The 20,978-nt window shown below is 38.7% G+C and overlaps 1 protein-coding gene across 1 annotated transcript in view; it reads right to left on the reverse strand.

The window, feature by feature from the left end:
- LOC124159138 overlaps positions 1 to 20,978 on the reverse strand; it is a 187,468-nt gene that overhangs the window by 71,300 nt on the left and 95,190 nt on the right. Inside the window, exon 3 of the mRNA XM_046534717.1 lies at positions 5,494 to 5,649. Within this exon, the coding sequence (XP_046390673.1) occupies positions 5,494 to 5,649 (156 nt within the window). The remainder of the gene's footprint in view (positions 1 to 5,493; positions 5,650 to 20,978) is intronic.

Consider the following 20,978-nt stretch of genomic DNA (forward strand, 5'->3'; position numbering starts at 1 on the left):
GCTCCAGCGTTGCCAAACAATCCATTCCCCAGGTTACCCCAGTCATCATTACTCGTTTCCTTTGTGTTCCCCCCAATGATTCAATATCCTGGGATACAAAGTGCACTTCATACATATTACTCGAGGCTTCGGGATTTAAAATTTTGTTGCCCACATTGTGGAGGGATAAATAATAGCAAATGTATAATTTGCGGTAAAAGTTTGGGATCATTATCAATGCATCTTACATCCAGTTTTATTTTATGAGACATTTTTACTGAGGCTTATATTTGAAAAGTATTTAATTTATCGGAAGCTGTGAAATTACGGGTGGTGCAAATGTAAGCGTGAAAGTTATTGTTCGAGATAATTGAATCTAATGGTACGATTAAACATTGCACTTAAATTGCGGATGTATACCACTTATGGTGAATGGAATCAATTATTCTGAAATGAAATTGGAATTAAATTTATGAATCGATATGCTAAGAGAAAAAAAAAACGTTTTCTGAGCGTAAAATACTCAAACAAGCTAGAGGTAAATCAATGCGGGTAGCATAGTTACGGATTTTCGGGAGTGGTTGGGTCTCATTCAAATACAGTTTTTTATTAAAAAGTATGAAATACTGTCATTCTAAAGGTCTATCTACGGCTTCTTCCAACTTCTTTTATGACCTCATAAAACGCCTCTGAGAGCTTAAATAGTTAATGTACCCTCATTTAGGATATTTGCCTAGGCGGTAAATGCATGGGTATGTACCGATTGTATGTGCTCCACGGACTGAACATTTACCTGGACCACATCTTTTGTCATAGGTGTGATCCTTGTGACGTATCTATGTATTCTTTTTCGAGGTATCCACTGGGCGGGAGTACGAGTGTACCTCAGGGACGCCATTGGTGTCCGCTCCATTGTCTTCCCTTGCTGTGCTGCCCTCTGCTGCCGTCCCTACGGCATCCATTTCACCGTTCGGCCTGCCCTGAAGCCATTTGCCCAGATTGGTATGGACGCAAGCCGAGTCGGACTCATTTCAGACCCTCCTCACACTCTCCTACTCTCATTCTGAATCCTTTTCTCCATTTCTCTCGTTCTGCCTTGACGCTAGTCGTGTCATCTTGAAGCTGTCCACTATCATTTTGGTTAGCTCTCGGGTGTTACGATATCGTCCATGTATATTTATACTGCGTTTCTATTTTCGTTGTTTTTATGCCTCTTGTTCTTTCTTCTTAATTCACAGACGTTTAATTTATCAATCAATGACCCCTTTGATGAGTTAACTTTTGCCTGTAAGTGGAATTTGAAGTAAAAAAGTTCTCTCCTCCACGAAAATATAATTAATTTGACTTCTTTTAAGTTTTAGTTACCCTATAACTCTGACTAACAGAATATAGCTTCCGTTATGGTGATGATGCTACTTTTTTAGTGCCATAGTGCAAATAGTTTTAGTAGTTTCAATTGAAGACCTTTATTCCAAAGCGGTACGGGCAGATTCAGGAAAGTTTTGAGGCAAGGCACTATTTATTTATCACTTCTACGGTATCTAAGTTATCACTTACAGTTTCCCCAATGGATAGAATTGCTTCTCTATGTTATAGGCGTGCATAGAAAAAAGTTCGAAACAATTGCTCTGGTGCCCATCATTCCATCTCCACGCCACCGTAGGTGTCATCGTTACATTCGGCTATTTTGAGTTATTTAGGAAAAACAAAATTACAATACTTTCAATGTTTTATATATTTGTGGAAGAGAGAATTTTTTCACTCTTAAGTTGCACTTACTCTGTCTATGCATATCAGTCCAGGGAAGGTCTCTCAATTCTTTTCCTTGTTATCCGATCTGCAACACACCCTTCCTCTGACGCCGAATACATCTAGATAAACCTGTCCCTTTTCATGATGAGTGTCCCCTTACGACCATCTACATCTCATGCCCACAGTTCCCGGGAAATCTTGACGTTCATCTTTACTGGCTTGTATGTGTGTACCTCAGGGGCGAGAGGAGAATGCGTAGGATGGAATGAGGAGGGATAGACATGGGTCGGCGAAGGTAAATAGACGTGGAAGTCTTCCATCTTCATCGTCTCTTATGAGTTGGAATCCATACTTGACCTCCCTGGAACTCGGTTGCCGCGTAAGCTGTGACGGGTGGTTTTTTGCATTCGAGGCGCCCTTTCGCGACAGAATCTTCAACGAGGTGAATGTAAAAGACACGGAGTTATTACAGAAAATGGCGCATCAATTAATTTTCGCGTTGGTATTATTGATATTTTTCATTTTTCATCATCGATTTATGTGGGTTACACTTAAAGAACCATTGTGTGACTTCTTGTGAAATTTTGAGCTAATGACGAATCAAATGTGATCTGGGTACCCTGGTGCCAATTGGTACTATCTATTGGCATTGTTTATCCAGTTAGGAGTCCCATTTTCCTACACTCATAGGTTCATGCCCACCAGTATTGGTCGATCAAATGTAAATCGAACTGATTACGACCTACTGGGATTTTTTTTACTGATTATTTTGAGTTTTACATAATTTGATGGAAAATTTTCCTCTGGCCTTGTGTTGCTTCATATTTTTTGTGCTCAGCTCGTCATACGAACGGTTTGTCGAATTGGAGCATGATAATGAGGATAGATTATCAATTCCTCGTTCTAATTGTTGAGAAATCATTTAAGAGGACGTATCACTCCCGCTCAAATTGTCCTTTTTCATGGCGTATTACTTGCATGAAAGGTGAAATTTTCATTGTGAAGGAGGTGGATCTTATATAACATTTTCAGGTTTCTAAATTTAAAAAAAATTTAGAAATATATTTTTCATATTTATCATACGGCATATTGATGACAGGTTTTTCCACATGCCCTGAACATTATAAGATTATGACCACAGAGAAAAAGATGAATACGGCCACGCCCAAAAAAAGATAAATAAGACCGGTCCTGCGGGTGTGAGCTTCTGAGTATAACTGAGTATCATAGAATCAGTCCTACTTTTGGCTATTGGTGGATTTTCAGTATCACATCCGTAATTATATAATTGAATATATACTATATTTTTCCTTGGCAGCATGCATTTTGTCCTAATGTTTCTTTGAATTTTTTCAAATGGCTGTTACGAATTTAACGATTCAAAAACCTTTCCTCAATTCGCTGTCTTTCCTTAGCGTCCATGTCTCCGTACCGAGAATCCAACGCTCCTCTTCAATAGCCTTTTTTCCGTACCGTTACTCAGCGATCTCTTCCTATTCTCTTTCCTATGCATAAAACCTTTTCTAAAGCTATTTACATACTTATATCCTTTTGCAGTGTATTTTTTCCTCCAATGCTGCTTTGATTGGTAAATTATTCCACCTGTTCCAGCTTGTGACCTCTCTACCCTTATGACACTTATCCCAATATCTTCATTTAGCCTCTACGCAATGAATTTATCATCTTCCAATTAGCGATTACCATCCTCATAATGAAAGAAGAGAGCCGGATGAGGCGTCTCAGTTCTTTGAATTTTAGCTGTTTTTATTTTTTATTTTAGGACTTTAGTGCCATTATTCGGTTTCGGTCAGGATTTCGCTAAATTTTATCTTGCAGTCCCAAAATGCTTTTTCGGATATCAGCTAGATGAAGATCCGAAAAGTATCAAGTTACATATGTCGGATAAGGAATTTCCAATATGTTGGGTTTTTCATGACAAAAAGCAGTCCTTAATCCCCTCTTTAATTTATTGGTAGATAGAGACTTGATGATTTATTAGTAATGACTCATTATAGTCGTCTAAAAGTTTCTCATTGGCTTTGAAATTTATGAACCTTTGAAAAAAGACATAGACTTCAATAATAAGTAATAACTATTATAGTCGTTTAAAAGTTTCTAATTTTCTTGAAGTTTCCAAGGCTTTAGAAAAAGACAAAATCCTTCAATTAAGAGTGATGACCCATTATAGTCGTTTAAAAATTTCTAATTTGCTTTGAATTTTCCAAATGCTAATTTGCTTTGAATTTTCCAAATGCTTTGAAAAAAAACGAATGCCTTGCTGTCAGATTATTTATTTATGCTCGAGTCTGCGGTCAAGTGTTTCGAATGACAATTTTTCTGTTAGTTAATGAAAAGGCATGATCACATCTGTCCACACCTTTCTTTTCTGCTGCATATCAATAAAATCGTGGTGAATGAAGGCAGCTTTGGAAATACTGTGCAAGCAAAACCCACACGTCACTAAACTTGTGACTATAATGCCTTGTTATACTTTAGGTAATGCAGTAAAAATATTCCCATGAGGGAAGGATTTGGAAGTAGGTTCACTGAAGATTTGACATACTGCAATGCAAGGAGAAAAAATACAATTCTTTTTTATTTTTAAATATATGAGAAAGTTACTAATTTGAATTTCTACCTGGCAGTCAAACAACCATAATGCTTTCAATGTTTTTACATAGGGTAATAGATTTTGTTCCAAAATGAGCCTAACCCGTTTGCCACTTGGTTATTATAGAATCATTATGGCGAAGAGTGACAAATTTTGGCACCTTGGAGATGTATTGCACAAAATATAATGATTTGCTGAAGAGATATTACTGAAATGGCAAAGGTGAACAATTTCGCATTTTCTGGTCTCTCACAATTTTCCTCAAAGCTACTAATTTTGAATTAAGCTCAAAGATCTTTTCTCGGAAGTCTCTATTTTCGTTTTATTCGTGGGCGTAGAATCGAATCCCTTGTGATCATATGGCATTTTCACAATTCTTTAACCCATAAATAGAGGTATATTTTTAGGAGGTTAATAATTAATATATACGAATTTTGATTATACCTTTTTAATTTTTGGACGAAGTGTCTTTCTCTATTAAAAATAGCTCTCTTTTTCAACATTTATTGTCATCTTGTTCAGAGATTCCTACGCTGCTGAGTATCCAATATAACATAAACTTACTAAATATTCAAATATTATCTTGAAAATGGTGAGACTGAAAGAGTTTATCTATTTTTAAAAATGTAAATAAGTGAGTATTTAGAATCATCGAATCACATAAATTCATTTTGACACCGAATTTAGAATACATCATGCTCTACATGATCTACCATTAACAATCTATTGCGGAAATATACCCTTTCATTAATTTTATCAATGTACCGTATTGTATAACCTTTAGAAACATTAGCATTTCATACAAAAAACTAACCCATTAAATTCATTCTATACTGTCCGTATTATGAGACCTTAAGATCTTAAAATATCATCGGTAGACATCACCTTCCCAAGGGCTTTGTTATAATCTCCGCTAAAATATTTACGTATTAAAATGACGGATGAAATGTGTCTAAGAAATTTTACCCGATTGTTGATGTAATAATCTGAGGGCTTTGATGTTTGCATCATAATTATAAATACCTATAAGATTATTCACTGATAAACGTGATGAATTTATCTCGTATTCTACGTATGTAGGCTTAAATGGCTGTCTAAATTTGTATAAAATCTAATTTCCTTTGAGTCAATGTTTTCCGCGTGTTGCTTACGTTTGTGGTTGTCGTCGACGCCGAGGCCGGCCGTTCCCCTAGCGATCTCTTCTTGCTGTTGCTGTAGCTGTCTTAGGCGGAGGTTGCAGGCTCGCCGCTCTGGTGAAGGCACCCAGTTGGACGAAGGATACCACGGTATTCCGCCCAGCCTCAGGTCTGACAAAGATGAAGAACCAACAAACATCATCTACGATCACACCTCCTTTTTGTTTATTTTTCCGTTGTTATCGAGGTTCACATTCAGAATACCCATAGCACACAGAAGCTGCGGTGGTAGGCTTGAGCTATGCGGGTTATATAAGGAGACACACAAGAGTAAAAGATTATAGAGAGAGAGAGATAGACAGAAAGAGAGAGAAAGAGATAGGTGGATGGAGACGTATAAAGCTCTAGCTCGGCTACTCGTGTACCTAGTATTCATAGCAGGTACTTCGAGTTATATCCGTGGGGTTGTTTTTAAGATTTGAGGTCGTAATGTTTAGCTTCGAAGACATAAGCTATGTGTCATCTCTCACAATCTATGCCGTTATAAATTTTGTGTAACAGTTCATAGTTATTCAGTTTGTCGAAGTATCGTCTGAATAAGTGGCGGATCCATGGTCGGGGCCTCTCCTCTCATTGCGTCAAAAATTACTTTAGAAAAAATATCGAAGATTTTAGGATAACCCTTTGTTTAAGCATTTAGCAATTTTTTCTAACAAAATAACTAGTTCTGTCTTTTATTTAAAGAATTAGCTTTTGACTGCAGTTTGTTTGGGTAATGAAAAATCCAAAATATCTGCGAACTCCCTTCGGCTCGGGAATGTTGACACAGACCCTTCGGTTTATCCCGTTACCCCTTTTTCCAAACGTAGATCCGTCGTTGTAATCATTCCTTCTTGCACATAATATTAAAGCTTTTCTCGTTTGATGGACAGTTTGATGATGGCCATCTTTAGTAGAGATTATGGTCTTATGCAATAGGGAACATACAATGCCATCTTCCTCTTAATGAAGCAAGACAATCTCATAATGTCAAGTTATAAATATTGGCTTTTATATTTGTAGCTTTTTGACAAAGTGCCGACCGCAGACCGACCGACTGGCTTCATGCTTTCCTTAAATCTAGAACCCACTGTAAAATACGTTAGTTTCATTGCTATCTTAAATGTGAATCAAAAATCTTTTGCGAAACTTAGTGCTACCAGTGAAGTTCTCACAAAAAGGCACGGATTTATTTTCACTGATTTTTGCTGCACGTTCTTGGTTCTAGAAGTACTGTGTTGTTATTTCTACTTAGCATAATATTATTCGTATGTTAAGTCGATGAACCTAGGCCAGGTCATGAAAATATATTGGAACTACCAAAGTGCCTTTTTTGACCATATTTTAATGTTTTAGTAGTCTTTGCAATTGATCAGGTTAAAATTGTTTTTAGCGCATTATTCTTGCAGTAATAAAGCACCCATTTTTTAAATCGTAGGCGACTCTGCATCCTTCCATTTTCCTCGCGGTGAAAGTGATGTAAATATTGGTTTTGGACCCAAGGACTATCTTCGAGCAGTAACCATATGAAAAAAATAAGTGAATGTGGAGCCCGAGGTCGACTTGATGTCATGTAAGTTTTCTCTCTCTTTTTCTTACTTTTCCTCGAATTCCCTTGCATCCTGGAGGACATTCATGTACGCACAGAATCCCGCTGTCTTTCCAGAAAGCATTCCGCGAGTCCGGTATGCGCGAGATCTGCTCTCTTTGGATTTCCTTTGCGAGGCATCCTGTGTGACATGCAGCGCTCAGACGTATTTTTTGCGAAAAACTCATGCTCAGAAACTTACATCTCTCAGTAAAGCACGTCGTGCTTTTCCTTGGTTGAAATTAGGAGTGTGTATTATCTGTAAATTGGGTTGATTTAAAAAAAATATTTATTTTATTTTATTGATTTTTGTATTTATATTTTTTCTTTTATGATCTGCTCTTGTTGCAATTATAATTTTGTGCTTACATTTTTTGGTTAGTATATTTTAGATTAAAGTTAAAATACAAAAATTAAGGCTATGTGGAAAAAGGCGGTACGGCTAAGGAGAACAATTTTTCAATGCTTCATTTTATTGCTGAAACTCGGAATATACGTTTGCCATAAAATAGAAAACACTTCCGTTATTCTAATGCCCAAACTGATTCCACGTGAAAAGAATCATACCGTCTAAATTGCACTGATATACTATTCTTGCTAGATTCACTGCTTGATTCAGATGGCCTCTTTTGACGCGATTTACGATACTTAATTTCCCAAGTCTTGGCTTAATGTAACCGTGCATGGCTATCGACAGTTGCACTTTTATTTTTTATTTTATTTATAATTTTTAGACCGAGTCTAGAAAATTACATATATCTCGTTTTACTTTGCGAATCCCGTAATTCTCCTCATTCCATTGTTTTTCGGTATGCCTACCTGTTTGGTGACGTCACGCCCGTTTCCTTCCCCTTTGCATGACCTATCCCTTCCACCTCTCCCTCCCGTTTCTCCCTCTGGGGGGACATTTCTCTTCGTTCTCCCTCTTTTTTTCTCTTCCAAAATTCACCTTCCAGACTGCACCCTTAAGCCTTTACTCCTCTCCCCTATATCCCCAACCTTATGACGTCAAAACCGTTCCTCTCCCCAGTAACCGTCCGCCCCGAGGAAAGCCCTTCCGTTTCCAAGGGGCCATCCTTCCTCGTTCCCCGTGCGACATAACAGGGCGAATAGATAACACACGCACCGTCAAATGTTTTCTCATCAATCTTCTTTCATGATGTATCCATTATCTCTTTAATATGAAGAAAGGTATCCTAACTGACTGACTCGCTTTCTTTCGCTATGGGTGCTCTGCCCTCCGGAAAAGGTCTACTGCCTTTTCTGGACACACTGCCAGGTTTTATAATGTTTATAGAACCCTATGATGTAAAATCGTATCTCCCTCCGTTTTTGAGATTATAATTCACGAAATAGTGACATTGCACGATTCAGTCAAAAATAGAAGTGCTCCGGTCGGTCGCCTGAAAATTGGTTATTCGCCGTATGACATGATGTAGATTCAATACATGACATTTTAAAAAAATCGATTTTTGACCCTTAAATTCCCCCCATAAGGTATAGGCATAGAGGCAGTTGGCAGCACTTAAATTTATTGAACATTTTTTCAGAAAATTTTTCCTAGGGTTTCAAACGATTTTAGAGGGGGTAGAATCTATGACTTTTTGTCCTATCTCGTCTCGTTCACCCCAAAATTTGTACGAACCAGTCAGTCAGTGGTAGGAAGTCCATTTTATAGTATATAGATTCATCCACTCATTGACGCACAGCTCGAGATACGTAGGTCGTCTTCCTTGATCGGTCATGGATTTTCACTCAAAAACTTAATGCTATCATCTTGAAAATTTCAGAGTAGAGATAAATTTGATTATATCAATTTTACCTTTTAATATTTCCTCACATGTACTTTTTAAATAATTATTTGCAAGATTTGTCGCTGAAAATTGGCCAACAATTTTTTGGGATTCGTTTTGGTGTAGTATTTTTTTCCTTCCTCTTCTCCGTAGGTAGATTCAAATGCTCTTCCAACGACCCTATGCGTCCGTCTTGTTCGTCAAATGTGTCTTCCAATGGAGATTTTCGTCGTGGGCTATTTCCAAAGCTAATGGCCGTGTAAATATATGCATCCCTCCGTGGCCCCTTTTGCGCGTGAGACCAGCCAGCATTCTACTTCCTCCGTTCCCTGCCCCGTAATGCCGATCTATCGTCTCAACTCCCCATCAAGCCTGTCAAGCGTAGCGCTCGGTTATTGGGAAAGATTGCGACTTTCTCCGAGGAATAAGAGCGAGGAAACTCTCTGCTGAGGAAATAGCATGATTTGAGTGGTTGAAATTCAGCATATATGGAACCTTTTCTCTTTATTTTCGTGGGTACGTGTAATGACGTGTGTGTCTCAAATTTTGCAGTGAGTACCTTCGTAGGTAAGAGGTAAGTTCATATTGTGCATGACCCACGTCCCAATTTTAGGAGGGAGAGGTTTATCTAAAAAACGAATCGTACAGAAAATTGCGCTCAACGTTTTAGTATGCGATTCCCTATGAATATTTAAATTCCATGCAGGCTGCTCATATCATATGTCTCAATGGAATATTTTTGCTGCTTTCCTTCAGATTATGACTTTTTTTGGTTTAGGTGACTAAATATGACCGGTTTTCTCCCTGCTATTATTAGTTTGTTTATTCAGGATACCGTAGAAAATAGCTCTAATACTACTATTTCATAACATAGCTGAAGAAATTTACACCTTAGAAAAGAAATTCACTTCCTCGGGGTATATTCTGGTGCATTAAAGTGTAATATATTTGTAGTATTTTTCGCTTTGCTGTTAAAGCAAAAGTGTTTTAAATGAAACGTTTAATATGTACCTCCTTTAATCAACTCCTTGAACCTGGATTTTTATTAATCAGTTTCTGTACGCCTTCAGTTATGTTTACGCTGGTAGAAATTGGGTTCAACTTTAGCCAATTTTGTGTTGAGATACCTAATTTTTCGCCCCTATGGGGTCTCCTTTTGTTTATAAAAACGCTTAAGGTATCGAAAATTTCATAGAAGAACCTTTTATGTTTTTAACTTCAGCTAGAGTAATCACTTGGGATGATTAGCTGAGAATAATCGGGACTTTTTTTCAGTCATGTCATATTCAAACTATGCTTTTCATTGAATATATTGTGAGATGAAGAAATTGGGTGCTCTATTTAAAAAAATATTTGTGGAAAACCAAAGCGTTTAATATTAATTCAGTGAATCTCGATTAAAAAATGATTTTACTTCTACGAGGTGAAGCCAAATGTGCTTTAGCATAAAATATCGTTTTACTCAGATGTTTTGAAAAATATTTTGACTTCAAGTTATATTCCCTCTCTCCCTTCATTAACTCCTTTCCCCAGGTTTATTAATTAATGGTAATAATCTCGGTTCACATTTAAAGTAGTGTTCCCAAATATTCGTGTATCCATGCCAATAGCCTTTCAGATGGACAGTTTTTGATGGACAGTTGCGGAGTTGGGAGAATCGACGCGGGAAGAACACGCAATCATGCACCAAAAAGCACAGGCAGTTCGAATACTTTTTTCAATCTTTGACCTTTTCGAAGAATCTTACCGTTGAGAGTGAATTGCGTTTAATCGTGCATAATTTTACGTTTGAGGGCTCATCGTAGTTACACCCTTCTTGTTTGTCTCTCTCCCCTGATGCTATTTGGTTATTATATTTAGATTGAGATATTATGAGAAAGTAAAAAAGTCAATAATTCTATTAGAGGTGCTAGTTGCCTTCGTCGGGGGGAGGAAAGGGACGGGCGAACGGACCCGCCAGCTACCTATGTCGGTCCCATACAATTTTTTTGTCGGTCCTTTCCTCCCCTCCTTTACTTCGCGGGCCCGTGCGCAAACTTACGGTATACACAGTAGATACGAAACCCTACGGCTGGCTCGCGAGGTTACTATCCTGGGCCAAAGTCTGAAGCCGAAGCTTATCACCTCTTCACCGCAGAAGGGGGAGGATAGGAAGGACAAAAGGAAGGAGGCGCCGCGCCGCCGCGATAGGAGCTCGACGACGCCTCCTGGGACGGGATAGGGAAGGAAGGGAAGGGACGAGGAATCCCGCACCGTCACAAAGACGGGCGGGTCCTACTACTAGCGAAAACAGGAAAATCATTACTGTGCCTGCGATTTTGGAAGATTATTCTATGAGGAAGGAAAATCCTACGATCAAATCGCTAGGTAACGGTATACACACTATAGTTGCAAAACGGTCTTCTCCCTTGTGCTCCAAATTTTTTGTTGTATTTTCCTCCGTAGCGGGGGCGACCTCACTCGCCTCGCCTGCCTTCCTCTCCTGTGAAATACGGCTCCGGGATCTGCAACGTGTTAATTTTTTTTTCCTCCCCTCTGCTTTTATTTCCCGCGCTTATCTCATCCTCACAGCAAATCTCTCCTAACCCTTCCGAGGGTCAGAGATAAAAATCCCGCCCCGAGGTGCTGGTGCACGAATGTGAAGATAGTGTACGCCGAGGATCGCGGTAAATTTGAGTAAATCCGCGCGCCGCGGTCAGGAAACGGTGCGGAATGAATGGTCTGAAGCCATTACCGTGTGGAATTTCGAATATCCAACCAAGATCTAGGGGAATTAGTGCCCGGCGGACTGAGTAGTAGAGGGAGAGAGAATTAATACATTCGGATAAAATCTGAGGAGTTTCACGGAATCGAGTGAAATTTCTGCTTACTGTTACAATACTTTGAGCATAATAGAATTTAATTCCACTAGGGTTTCACGAATAAAGGCAATGTTCTTCGAAGACCCGGTTCGGAGATAATCGCCAAAGCAAACGCCAAAGCCAATGCGAAATGGTGGAATAAACGGTTTAAGGCCGTTACCTCGGTGTTTCGAATATCCTGTCAAGATCATTGAGTAATGAGCTTAGGAGTAGAGAGAAAATAATTCTCAATTGATGTAACGGAGAAACGAGTTTAGGTGACTACGTGGTTCATTGCTAGTACTTTATTCAATTTTTTCACATTTTACGTGAATAGATTGCTGATATCATTGATACAAAATGTAAACGTTAATTGTTAAAGTTAGGGTGCAAGGCATGAATTGTCAATTCATATATTTTTTAATTTGAACTCTTTAGCTCTATGTCCACGGCAAGGCCATTTATATTCGCCACCGCCGGGATTCGATCCTAGACCCGATTAGTTGGAAGACTAAAATATAAACCACCACATCAACCCGATCTTCGTATCAGAAAAGAATCGTTATCATAACCTACCCAGACTTCCGGAATTGTGTAATATAAATTAATTGCCTCCAGTTATAAATGCGCGGACTTAGCCGAAGTTTGTCTTCTAAATTTCTCGATGACTCTCGGGTCGAATCAGTTTGTTAATTAAGTGGCTATTGGTATAAATGAAACGCCATTGAGAATTACGTCTTCCTGGATGGCTCAGTACTTGGAACATCTCGGAGATATGACCCATTTATTGAACGCGAGTATTTGCGGTGCAAAATACAAATATGGGGATGAACGTTTCACTGTTCCTTATTTGAGTTTCCACGAAACGATGTCGTCACAGATAATAATAATGAATTGTTCATGAACAAGCCGGTAGCGAAGAGCCCGGAGGAGCGTATTTCTGTGGAGATTATATAAGTTGCTTAATTAAATTGATCGCTCTCCCCACGATCCTTAATTATACAGGAGTGAACTGGAACCAAAAGACAGTTTGGGGGAGTGAGTGAGGGGGAAGAGGCACTGTTGAGTCACATAAGCTTGTTAGATATCTGGCTTTTCTCTTAGACTTCAGATGGGAAAAATGGCAATCGATATTGATCAAATATAGCACTGAATCTATAACGGCGTAGTATCATTGCTCGAGTTACATTCTTTCTTGCTGCCTCTTTCAGTATTCCTAAGTTTTCGTTGGGAGATTAGTTTTTAGAAAAGTGGGTATTGAATTTATTTTCATATTTATGTTTTCGTGCATAATGTATTTAATTGACCGTCTTAAGACGCCTACTGCAACCCCGGGAAACTCTCGTCGCGTTGTCGAAGGGACGTGGAGGATAACCCGGAAATCTTGCTGCTTCTTCAATGCAAAATAAAGAATACGGAATTCAGAAATTCGAAAATAGACAAAATGCGGCCGTTGGAGAGATGCGTCTTGGACGTAGATTTTGTAAAAATGGTAAGTTGTGATTATTTGGTCGAGCCTTGTCCTATGTTACTTTTCTCGATGCAATTTTCTGTGCGATACATCCGAAGTAGATGTCAAGTTTTAACTTTGCATGGAAAGGGGAGTATGATTTGTTTTCATTTTTATGACCATGTGGGAATCCTCTTGCATGCTGGTAGATGATCACCCCCTGGTAAACATTTTAGAGGTGGCACGCAGGGTATTTATGTAGGTGTGTCCGAAAATGCCCAGTGTGAAACGGCATTTAGGTCTCCATCACGGATCTTTCCCTTCCATTCCAGTTTCCCTATTTCTCTCTGATGCCTTACCGACCTCTGCGGACGTCGTTAGCTCCAAACAGAGTGAGGGAATCTAATAATAGTTTAGTAGCCTCTTCCCCCGCCTCCTCTCCTTCCGACTGGCCTCTTCCTCGACCGTCCTGCCCTCTGCCTGCGCCGCGTCTCCAATTAACGGCCAACGGTCAATCCTATGCTAAGGGACTGGGGGGAGGCAAAGGCTTCCTTTCTCCTCTTGCTTCGGAGAAGAGGTAGCGATTTGGGGCGAATATGGTGATTTGGTCGCATCTGTATTCCGCACATTTGATGACCTTCGAAGAGGGTCGACAGATAGGTCCACTAATCTAAGGAGCAATATTATATTATTCCTCAAAGACCACAATAACTGTTTGTTCAGAGCGGGTGTGGGGGAAGTGTTTGGTGTATTCCCGATAGGTACTAGATGTATGATATATTGCGAATTTGTGATTTTATAATATTGCCGTTCCAGTGATTAAAACTTCACTGAAAGTTGAAAGTTAATTTTAATTTTAGTTTTTGGTTTGGTTGGTCATGTCTCTTATATGCCTCGAAGAGCAAAATGACAACTTTTTTCACATTATATCAAGATATTTTCTGCCCATAGTGCGATATGCATGTTTCGAAAGACGACCTTTAGCCATTAGCACATCAGTGATATGCGAATTTTGGACTCTTTTGGTCAGGAAAGTTATGTTAGGGATAATTTGCGGAATATGGATAGTCGCGGTCAAACTAGCTTTGTGCGCAGGACGGATAAGCCGTGAGGATTACGTGTGATTTCTATTCATCCCGTCGAGGTAGTGTTTAGGTACGTCTCGATTATAAAACGCGTCTTTTGGTTCGAATTTGAGTTTTTTCATACGCAATCTATGTATTATTGAGGGAAGAAGCGCAAATATTGCTGTTGGGGATTCCTCAGTCAGCCTTTAGCGAATGTTTTCTCCCGATCGCGCAATAAAATGGGTTTTCAAAAGTCGCCACTCGCGTCGCTGACGGGCAGATTGACCGGAATTAAACGGAGAAAATAAGCTCTAATTAGGGTTGCGAATCGAAATTTGTATTCATGATGATATGATTCATTGTATTCATAACATTTAGATTATATTCTAGTGTGATATATATTGAATTTTCATGATTATCCTCATAAATTTGACCCTTTCTTATGAATTTATTTTTGAAAGATCAAGTTTTTGAATTCATGCGTAAAAGAGTTTTCCATAATTTTATAAATTCTTCGAGTACTGATTTTAATAGCACTTAGAAAACTAACCCCTTTTATTCGCAGCATACTTGTGCAGCGAATACTGAGTATATTCTCGTTCTTAGTGGATATTTAGAATCCGTTGGAATTAAATTTGTCAAATTTTGGGAAATTGGCAGTTTTTTTTCGATTCAAATAGGTTGTAAGATCAAAATTAAGCATTTTATATTTGCTAATAACTGTTTAAAATGTTATGACGTGTGTTAAATTTCTGTCACATCATATTTCCCGATGAAGGCTTAGAGGAAAAAAGAAAGTAACAGAACTCGTCTCTAGCTTTAACCTCGTAATATTCTCGTGACGCAAGATGCTTGGGTCTGAAAGATGCCTTGATTCCTATTTTCGTCGACAATCCATGGTATGCTAATGTGGTGAGATTAGTTCCTCCTCAATTTATCGTTGTCATGGCAACGCATTATCATACATTTCCTTCGAAATGAAACGACACGGGTGGAATCAAGGTCCTTGGTTAAGCCTTAAACAGTTATTTGATAAAAGGTTGCTCGGATCTTCGAACTTAATCTAATTTTTCGACGCAGTTTATTGCCAAAAGGAAGCGTTTATATTCCGTAGACTATTATTGTAGGCATTTAAATATAAAATAAAATTTATGATTTCTATAAAGACGATGAGAGGATTCTTATATGTTTATGCGAGTATCCCTACCGAACGAATCGAGATTTTTATCTCACATTCAGATTGAAATTAAATAACTGTCGCGTATCCATTTCTTATGATCACATTCGTTTCGCTGTTTATTTGAAATATGGCGTTTCAGCATAATTGTATTTCGTTTAAGGAAGTACTACAGCGTATCTGATCTGACGTGAGGTTTGATGCGACTTGTACCGTAATTAATATCAGTGGAAATATGCTCTTATTATTGTTCTATAATTTTCTAACGTATTGAAAATAACCATTGTGATTCTTATATTTACTCCGTCCCAGTCAATTCCCTGGTATTTTTTTTACCCTAATTTTATTGCAAAATATGTACGACTTGGATTTAATTACTATTTTTTCTGGTTTCTTTGTCAAAATAGATATTTTTGGGCTTGAACCCTCTAGCTTTATTTTATATTTTCCCCATGGTATTAATTTAAAAAATATATTTCCCTCAGTTGTGACTGTCGTTGTAAGATTTGTAAAAATTTCATTTTCCATTTAAGAAGAATTAATTCAGTAGATAAAGTATTTTGTATGGAAAACTCACTATTATGGTTTCCTATTGTTATTGAAAAGAGTTTATTGTGTCAAATTTATGTTTATTGATTCGGGTGGGTAAAATGGGCTGTTGCACTTTAAAAGAAGTCGAATATTGGAAATAATCAACCACGTTTGGACAAATGTGAAGATTCTTACGCTGTCTCGGGCGTGATTTCATGGTATCGACTTAACATAATTAACTTTTTTAAATATATAATTCCACGTAAATGTAATACTCTTTGACCTATTTATCGACGTAGGATGACGTTCCACTTCAGAGGATGAGATACCACGTCCTAACCGGGGTCGTACATTATTGAGATTATGTGGAATTATAAATATTTTTACATTTCACTGTATGAATATAAATGTATTTATTTTCAATCAAAGCATTCCTTCGAAAAAAGTTGATTATTGATCGAAGTTTATTGCCTCTGATCACAGATACGAGGACCGTCAAAATCTGGCGTAATTTCCTTTTCGTCTTTATTTAGCCCTTTGTGTTTGCGCGTCCATAAAACATTTTGAGCCTTCATTCGGCTATTTCGCATGTCATTTCATTTCATGTTTTTCATCGGAAATGTTTCCAAACCGATGGACATAAACGTTTCCGACGGCAAGCGGGGTCGACACAGCTTTCTTCGCTCCATTGGTCCTATTCTGGTCCCTATTTATGGCCACACGTAAAAGGATGCGAGAAAGTTCATCGCCATATTTTTGCTACGCAGGAGTGTGGAAATTTTCCTCGGTCCTCCGGGTGTGAAAAGTCGAGGGTGGGTTTTTGGTTTCCCCTCTTCGGGTACGATTTACGTATTTATCTTATCTGGGGTATCTGAGGATAGATTCATGGATAAATTTTCCATTAAAATTCTTAGTTAAGTTAGGTTAAAGTCGGCCTCTATATATGTGCATTCAATTATGATTACTTAATCCCCACCACCATCCCCAGTCAACACAACAATTATGGCCACAATGTGGCCGAATTGTGGTTTACCTATGGCAACTATGGCTGTGGCTAGCCATAGCTTGCCGTATCATGGCCCGACTGTGGGTACCATCCGGCTTGCCAAACACATGCGCAACTATGGCCACACTTTGGATCGTCTCAAGAAGGCCGCAGATTGGCAAATAACCATTTGTAAACATAGTATATTACGGTTGCTATTGAGACAGGTTTATTTTTTTGTCTAATATGGCCTATTGAGTTGTCCTAATTCATCCCCAACGTGCACTTAATTATGATTTCTGAATCCGCCACTCGTGATGCTGTCGGTAGAGCTATTCGAATGTCTGAGAGAAAAAATGGTAATAATTTGGACTGATAACATGAACTTATGTTCAAGATGATGTATACGAATTCATAATGTTTTAGTGTTATTCCTCGCGATTAAATTTAACATATAAAAAAAATTGAGAACGAATGGATCGCTCTGCTCTTATCGCCGCGATGCGGACATTTTTGACAACTGCTTAAATATCGTCGGAAGTGGCAGCATAAATGAAGTTTCTCCGGTACGGACTTCTCCTTTATAAGGTATCCTTTGATTCATGCATCTGAGATGACGCTGATCGATAAGTGTTTCGATTTCCCAACAATCGGTAGGCGCCAAAATACCAAAGACCGCTGCAATCTATTTTAGAACTGAGTCATGTATTACTATCCGTGGGAGTTACTTCAATAATTTTTTAAACTCGTGCAATTTTCCGTTTATTTTCGTTGTGCTGTTTTCAGTAGAAATAGCCATTATAAAAGGGAATATATTTTCCAATCGTTTTAATATGATTTAAGTATACCGGGACTAGCCATGTTGATAACTTTACGGGAGTCACCCCCAATGCACAAAATGTGCGAAAAATCCACAGAGAAAAAAATCATTCGCCTCGACCGGGATTTCGCACAATTTTAGTGTAATATGAAAAACTAAAATCAGTTTCAAACGTGATTCTAAGGATACATGTACTGCCATGTTTATCTACTGTGCATCGGTTTGGCTACTATTCTCGAGCCCTCGGTCACCATTGGACATTTCTATGGGAAAATTGAGAACGATTGAGAAAGAAATATCTATTTGATACTATTACTATTGTATTATTTTCATATTTCATGAAGAATTAGATAAATCTTGACCTTCTTCATTGTTCAAATAAGTGTTACGCCACTAAATGCGATTGGTGCGTCCTCTTAACATTCAAAAAACTAAGGTAGTGTTGACGGTTACGGCTTCAGAAACCGTCGAGTGAGACTGGGAATAATTGTGTAATCCGCAGTGGTGATGGATTCCTTTGGGGTAGTTGAGGAAGACGATCCGTTTGATATCAGACGGAGCCTGTTAGATTTGGCTCGTTCCTTTACGCCATTGGCCTCATTTTCCGTCTGCACCTTTAACCTTTTCGTGGTTCCCAAAAGGTTCGCGCGTCTTGACCTTTTCGGCTTGGGTTCCGTTTAGGAAGGAGCAAGTATCTTTCCTTCAAAGCCTCATCCGCTTGCTTTGTTTTGATCGAGTTGGAGGGTGGGAACAGTTGGTGATTTCTGGCTTGCGGTTAGCACTCCCCCAATGCAGACAATGACACGCAAGAATGGGGCGAAAAGGGGGTTGCGGGTCCCATTAGCGATGCCTGCAGTATCATTTACCGTCTCTGCCTATCAATTATTAGCTGGATTCACTCACAAAGAAAATAGTTACTAGTGTATCTACTGTGGCTGTATGGTAACCAGGATCTGAGTCCAGCATTGGAACCCCAACTTCAGTAACACTGTGGGAAATGGAAAAAAATAATATCATGAATAGATTGTACGAAAATTCCTCAGAGAAAAAAATCATCCGCCTTGTCTAGGATTCGAACCCGGATCCCCCGATTTCCGGTCGAGTGCTTAAGCCAGACGCCTCGGTAGCTTAACTGGCTAAAACAAGCGACTGGAAATCGGGGTATCCGGGCTCGAATCCTGATCAAGGCGAACGATTATTTTTTCTGTGAAATTTTCGTACAGTTTGTGCATTGCGGGAGACTCCGTAAAAATCTCATCGTGGCTAGTTTTGGTACACTTAAACTATGAATAGATTTCATTAACATCCAGTTTTTATGCTTCATCGTCGCAGTGGTAGTAGTGTGAGAAATCGCATCCGAGGATACGTGGTGGAAGTTTTTGATCTTCATAATTAAACAACATTGTATATTCAACACTTATTTTAGTGTTAACCGACTCAAGTTTCGGCAGTTTAGTGCTATATTCTGTGCGTAGAAAATGGCCTTGAGATGCCTTAACCTGGGTCAGGTTTTATTAAAATAAGTGTGGATTTTACAAGTTTGTGACTCAATTTTTGAGGACGAATATGAGGTTAAATTTAATTTCCACTTAAGTTCGCAAAATTCGTCTTGTATATTTTTGAAAAGTAGTAATTTTAAGCGTTGATAGGAAAAATGAATTTTAATTAGATAGAAAGCACCAATTTACTACTGTAATTCGCCGCTAATGTGTCAATCCCCTCTTCAAAGAAAAGTATAAATATTTTTCTTAAAAACGTTTGTAAGGAATGACTCATTTTATTCGTTACTTCTTACTGATTTATGTACCTACTTTTATGCACTAAAATATATCGTATGAGCTTTCAATTTAACCCGGGACCGAAGAGCTTATCGTGATCAATCATATTATTCCGGAATGAGGGCTTCTTATTTGCATTGGCCCTTTGGTATGCGGCAGTGCGCCTCATCTCATCCATGAATCACCTTTTGCGTGGCAGGTTTGGCCACCTCAGGGAATAATCGGAGCCAGCGACCTCCCTACTTGCTGGCTAGGGAAGCTGTTCATTCATCGAGACGATATTACGAGGCAGTATTACGGCGGATGCAACTATAATTTTTCCGGCGACCCTAATACGAAAAAAGAAAAAAACTGCCAAGACCCCTTTGATAACGAAATATCTCCTGTCATGTTCTCTCCCTCTCCGCAGGGGATGCTTTTTCTAGGGTGGCCTCCCTCTTCCATTACCCTGGGTTGCTTCCTTCCCATTAGGCGGCTCGGTTCATTACTCCGCCCGAAGCGGCGTGATCCGTGAAGTCGGAGGGGAGGGGGCGGGGGTAAAAAAGGGAGTTTGCATTCATTGGACCTCTCTCTCTCGGGATAGGGCCATTGCGGCTAATGAGGCGGCTAAATTAGACTTTATGTGACGGCTGATCCTCCTCTTGTTCTTGGATTAAAAAAAACCCGCGTCTTAATTCTCCCAAAAAAAAAAATGAACCGTGGATACTTTTTTATTTAGTATAACAATCGTTGTGATTGTTTAATTACTATCTCACTCGTTCGTCTTAAAATGAATTCTACTATGGGTATGATAAAAAAAGATATCGTACTGCCCACAAATTCTATGTAACAGTTCATAACACGGGTTTCGATGGCCTTGCAATCATAATCAGGTACTGATCATGTTTGCAAGGCAATCATAACACGTGTTGTGAGCTGTTAAATGAAATTAATGGGCAGGACAATATCTCTGTTTATCATTCGATATTCTAATCCACGATATTTCTCCCGAAAAAGTTGACTTAATTTAATACTATGAGGTATGAGACTAGTCAGGCTGGTCATGCATTTATTCAAGTTATCACTCATATTTGGCCTCTGGTTTGCTCAATAATTTCATGAAACCAATAATTTGTACCTATCGTGTTTTGACTGGATTTTCATATATCACGCATGATCTTTGAGTTTAGGCTACTCCACTTTTTGTACCTCATCCAAGGAGTAGTTTCAAAATGAGGAATTGGTCAGTATGTACTTAGTCGCAAGAATTGGATTGGACAGCATTCACACTATTAATGCACTTAGTCGCATGCATTGGATCTCTGTTTCTTTTGGAGGTGTCATGGTGACATCTATACACGCTCAAGGTAAGATTGCCTTTGTATATATGCAGAAATTTTCATTGCAGCAGAAAATAATACCCCGAGAATTATACCCTAAAAATGAGTCACTG

This window comes from Ischnura elegans, chromosome 5 (assembly GCF_921293095.1).
Source record: "Ischnura elegans chromosome 5, ioIscEleg1.1, whole genome shotgun sequence".
Lineage (NCBI taxonomy): Eukaryota > Metazoa > Arthropoda > Insecta > Odonata > Coenagrionidae > Ischnura > Ischnura elegans.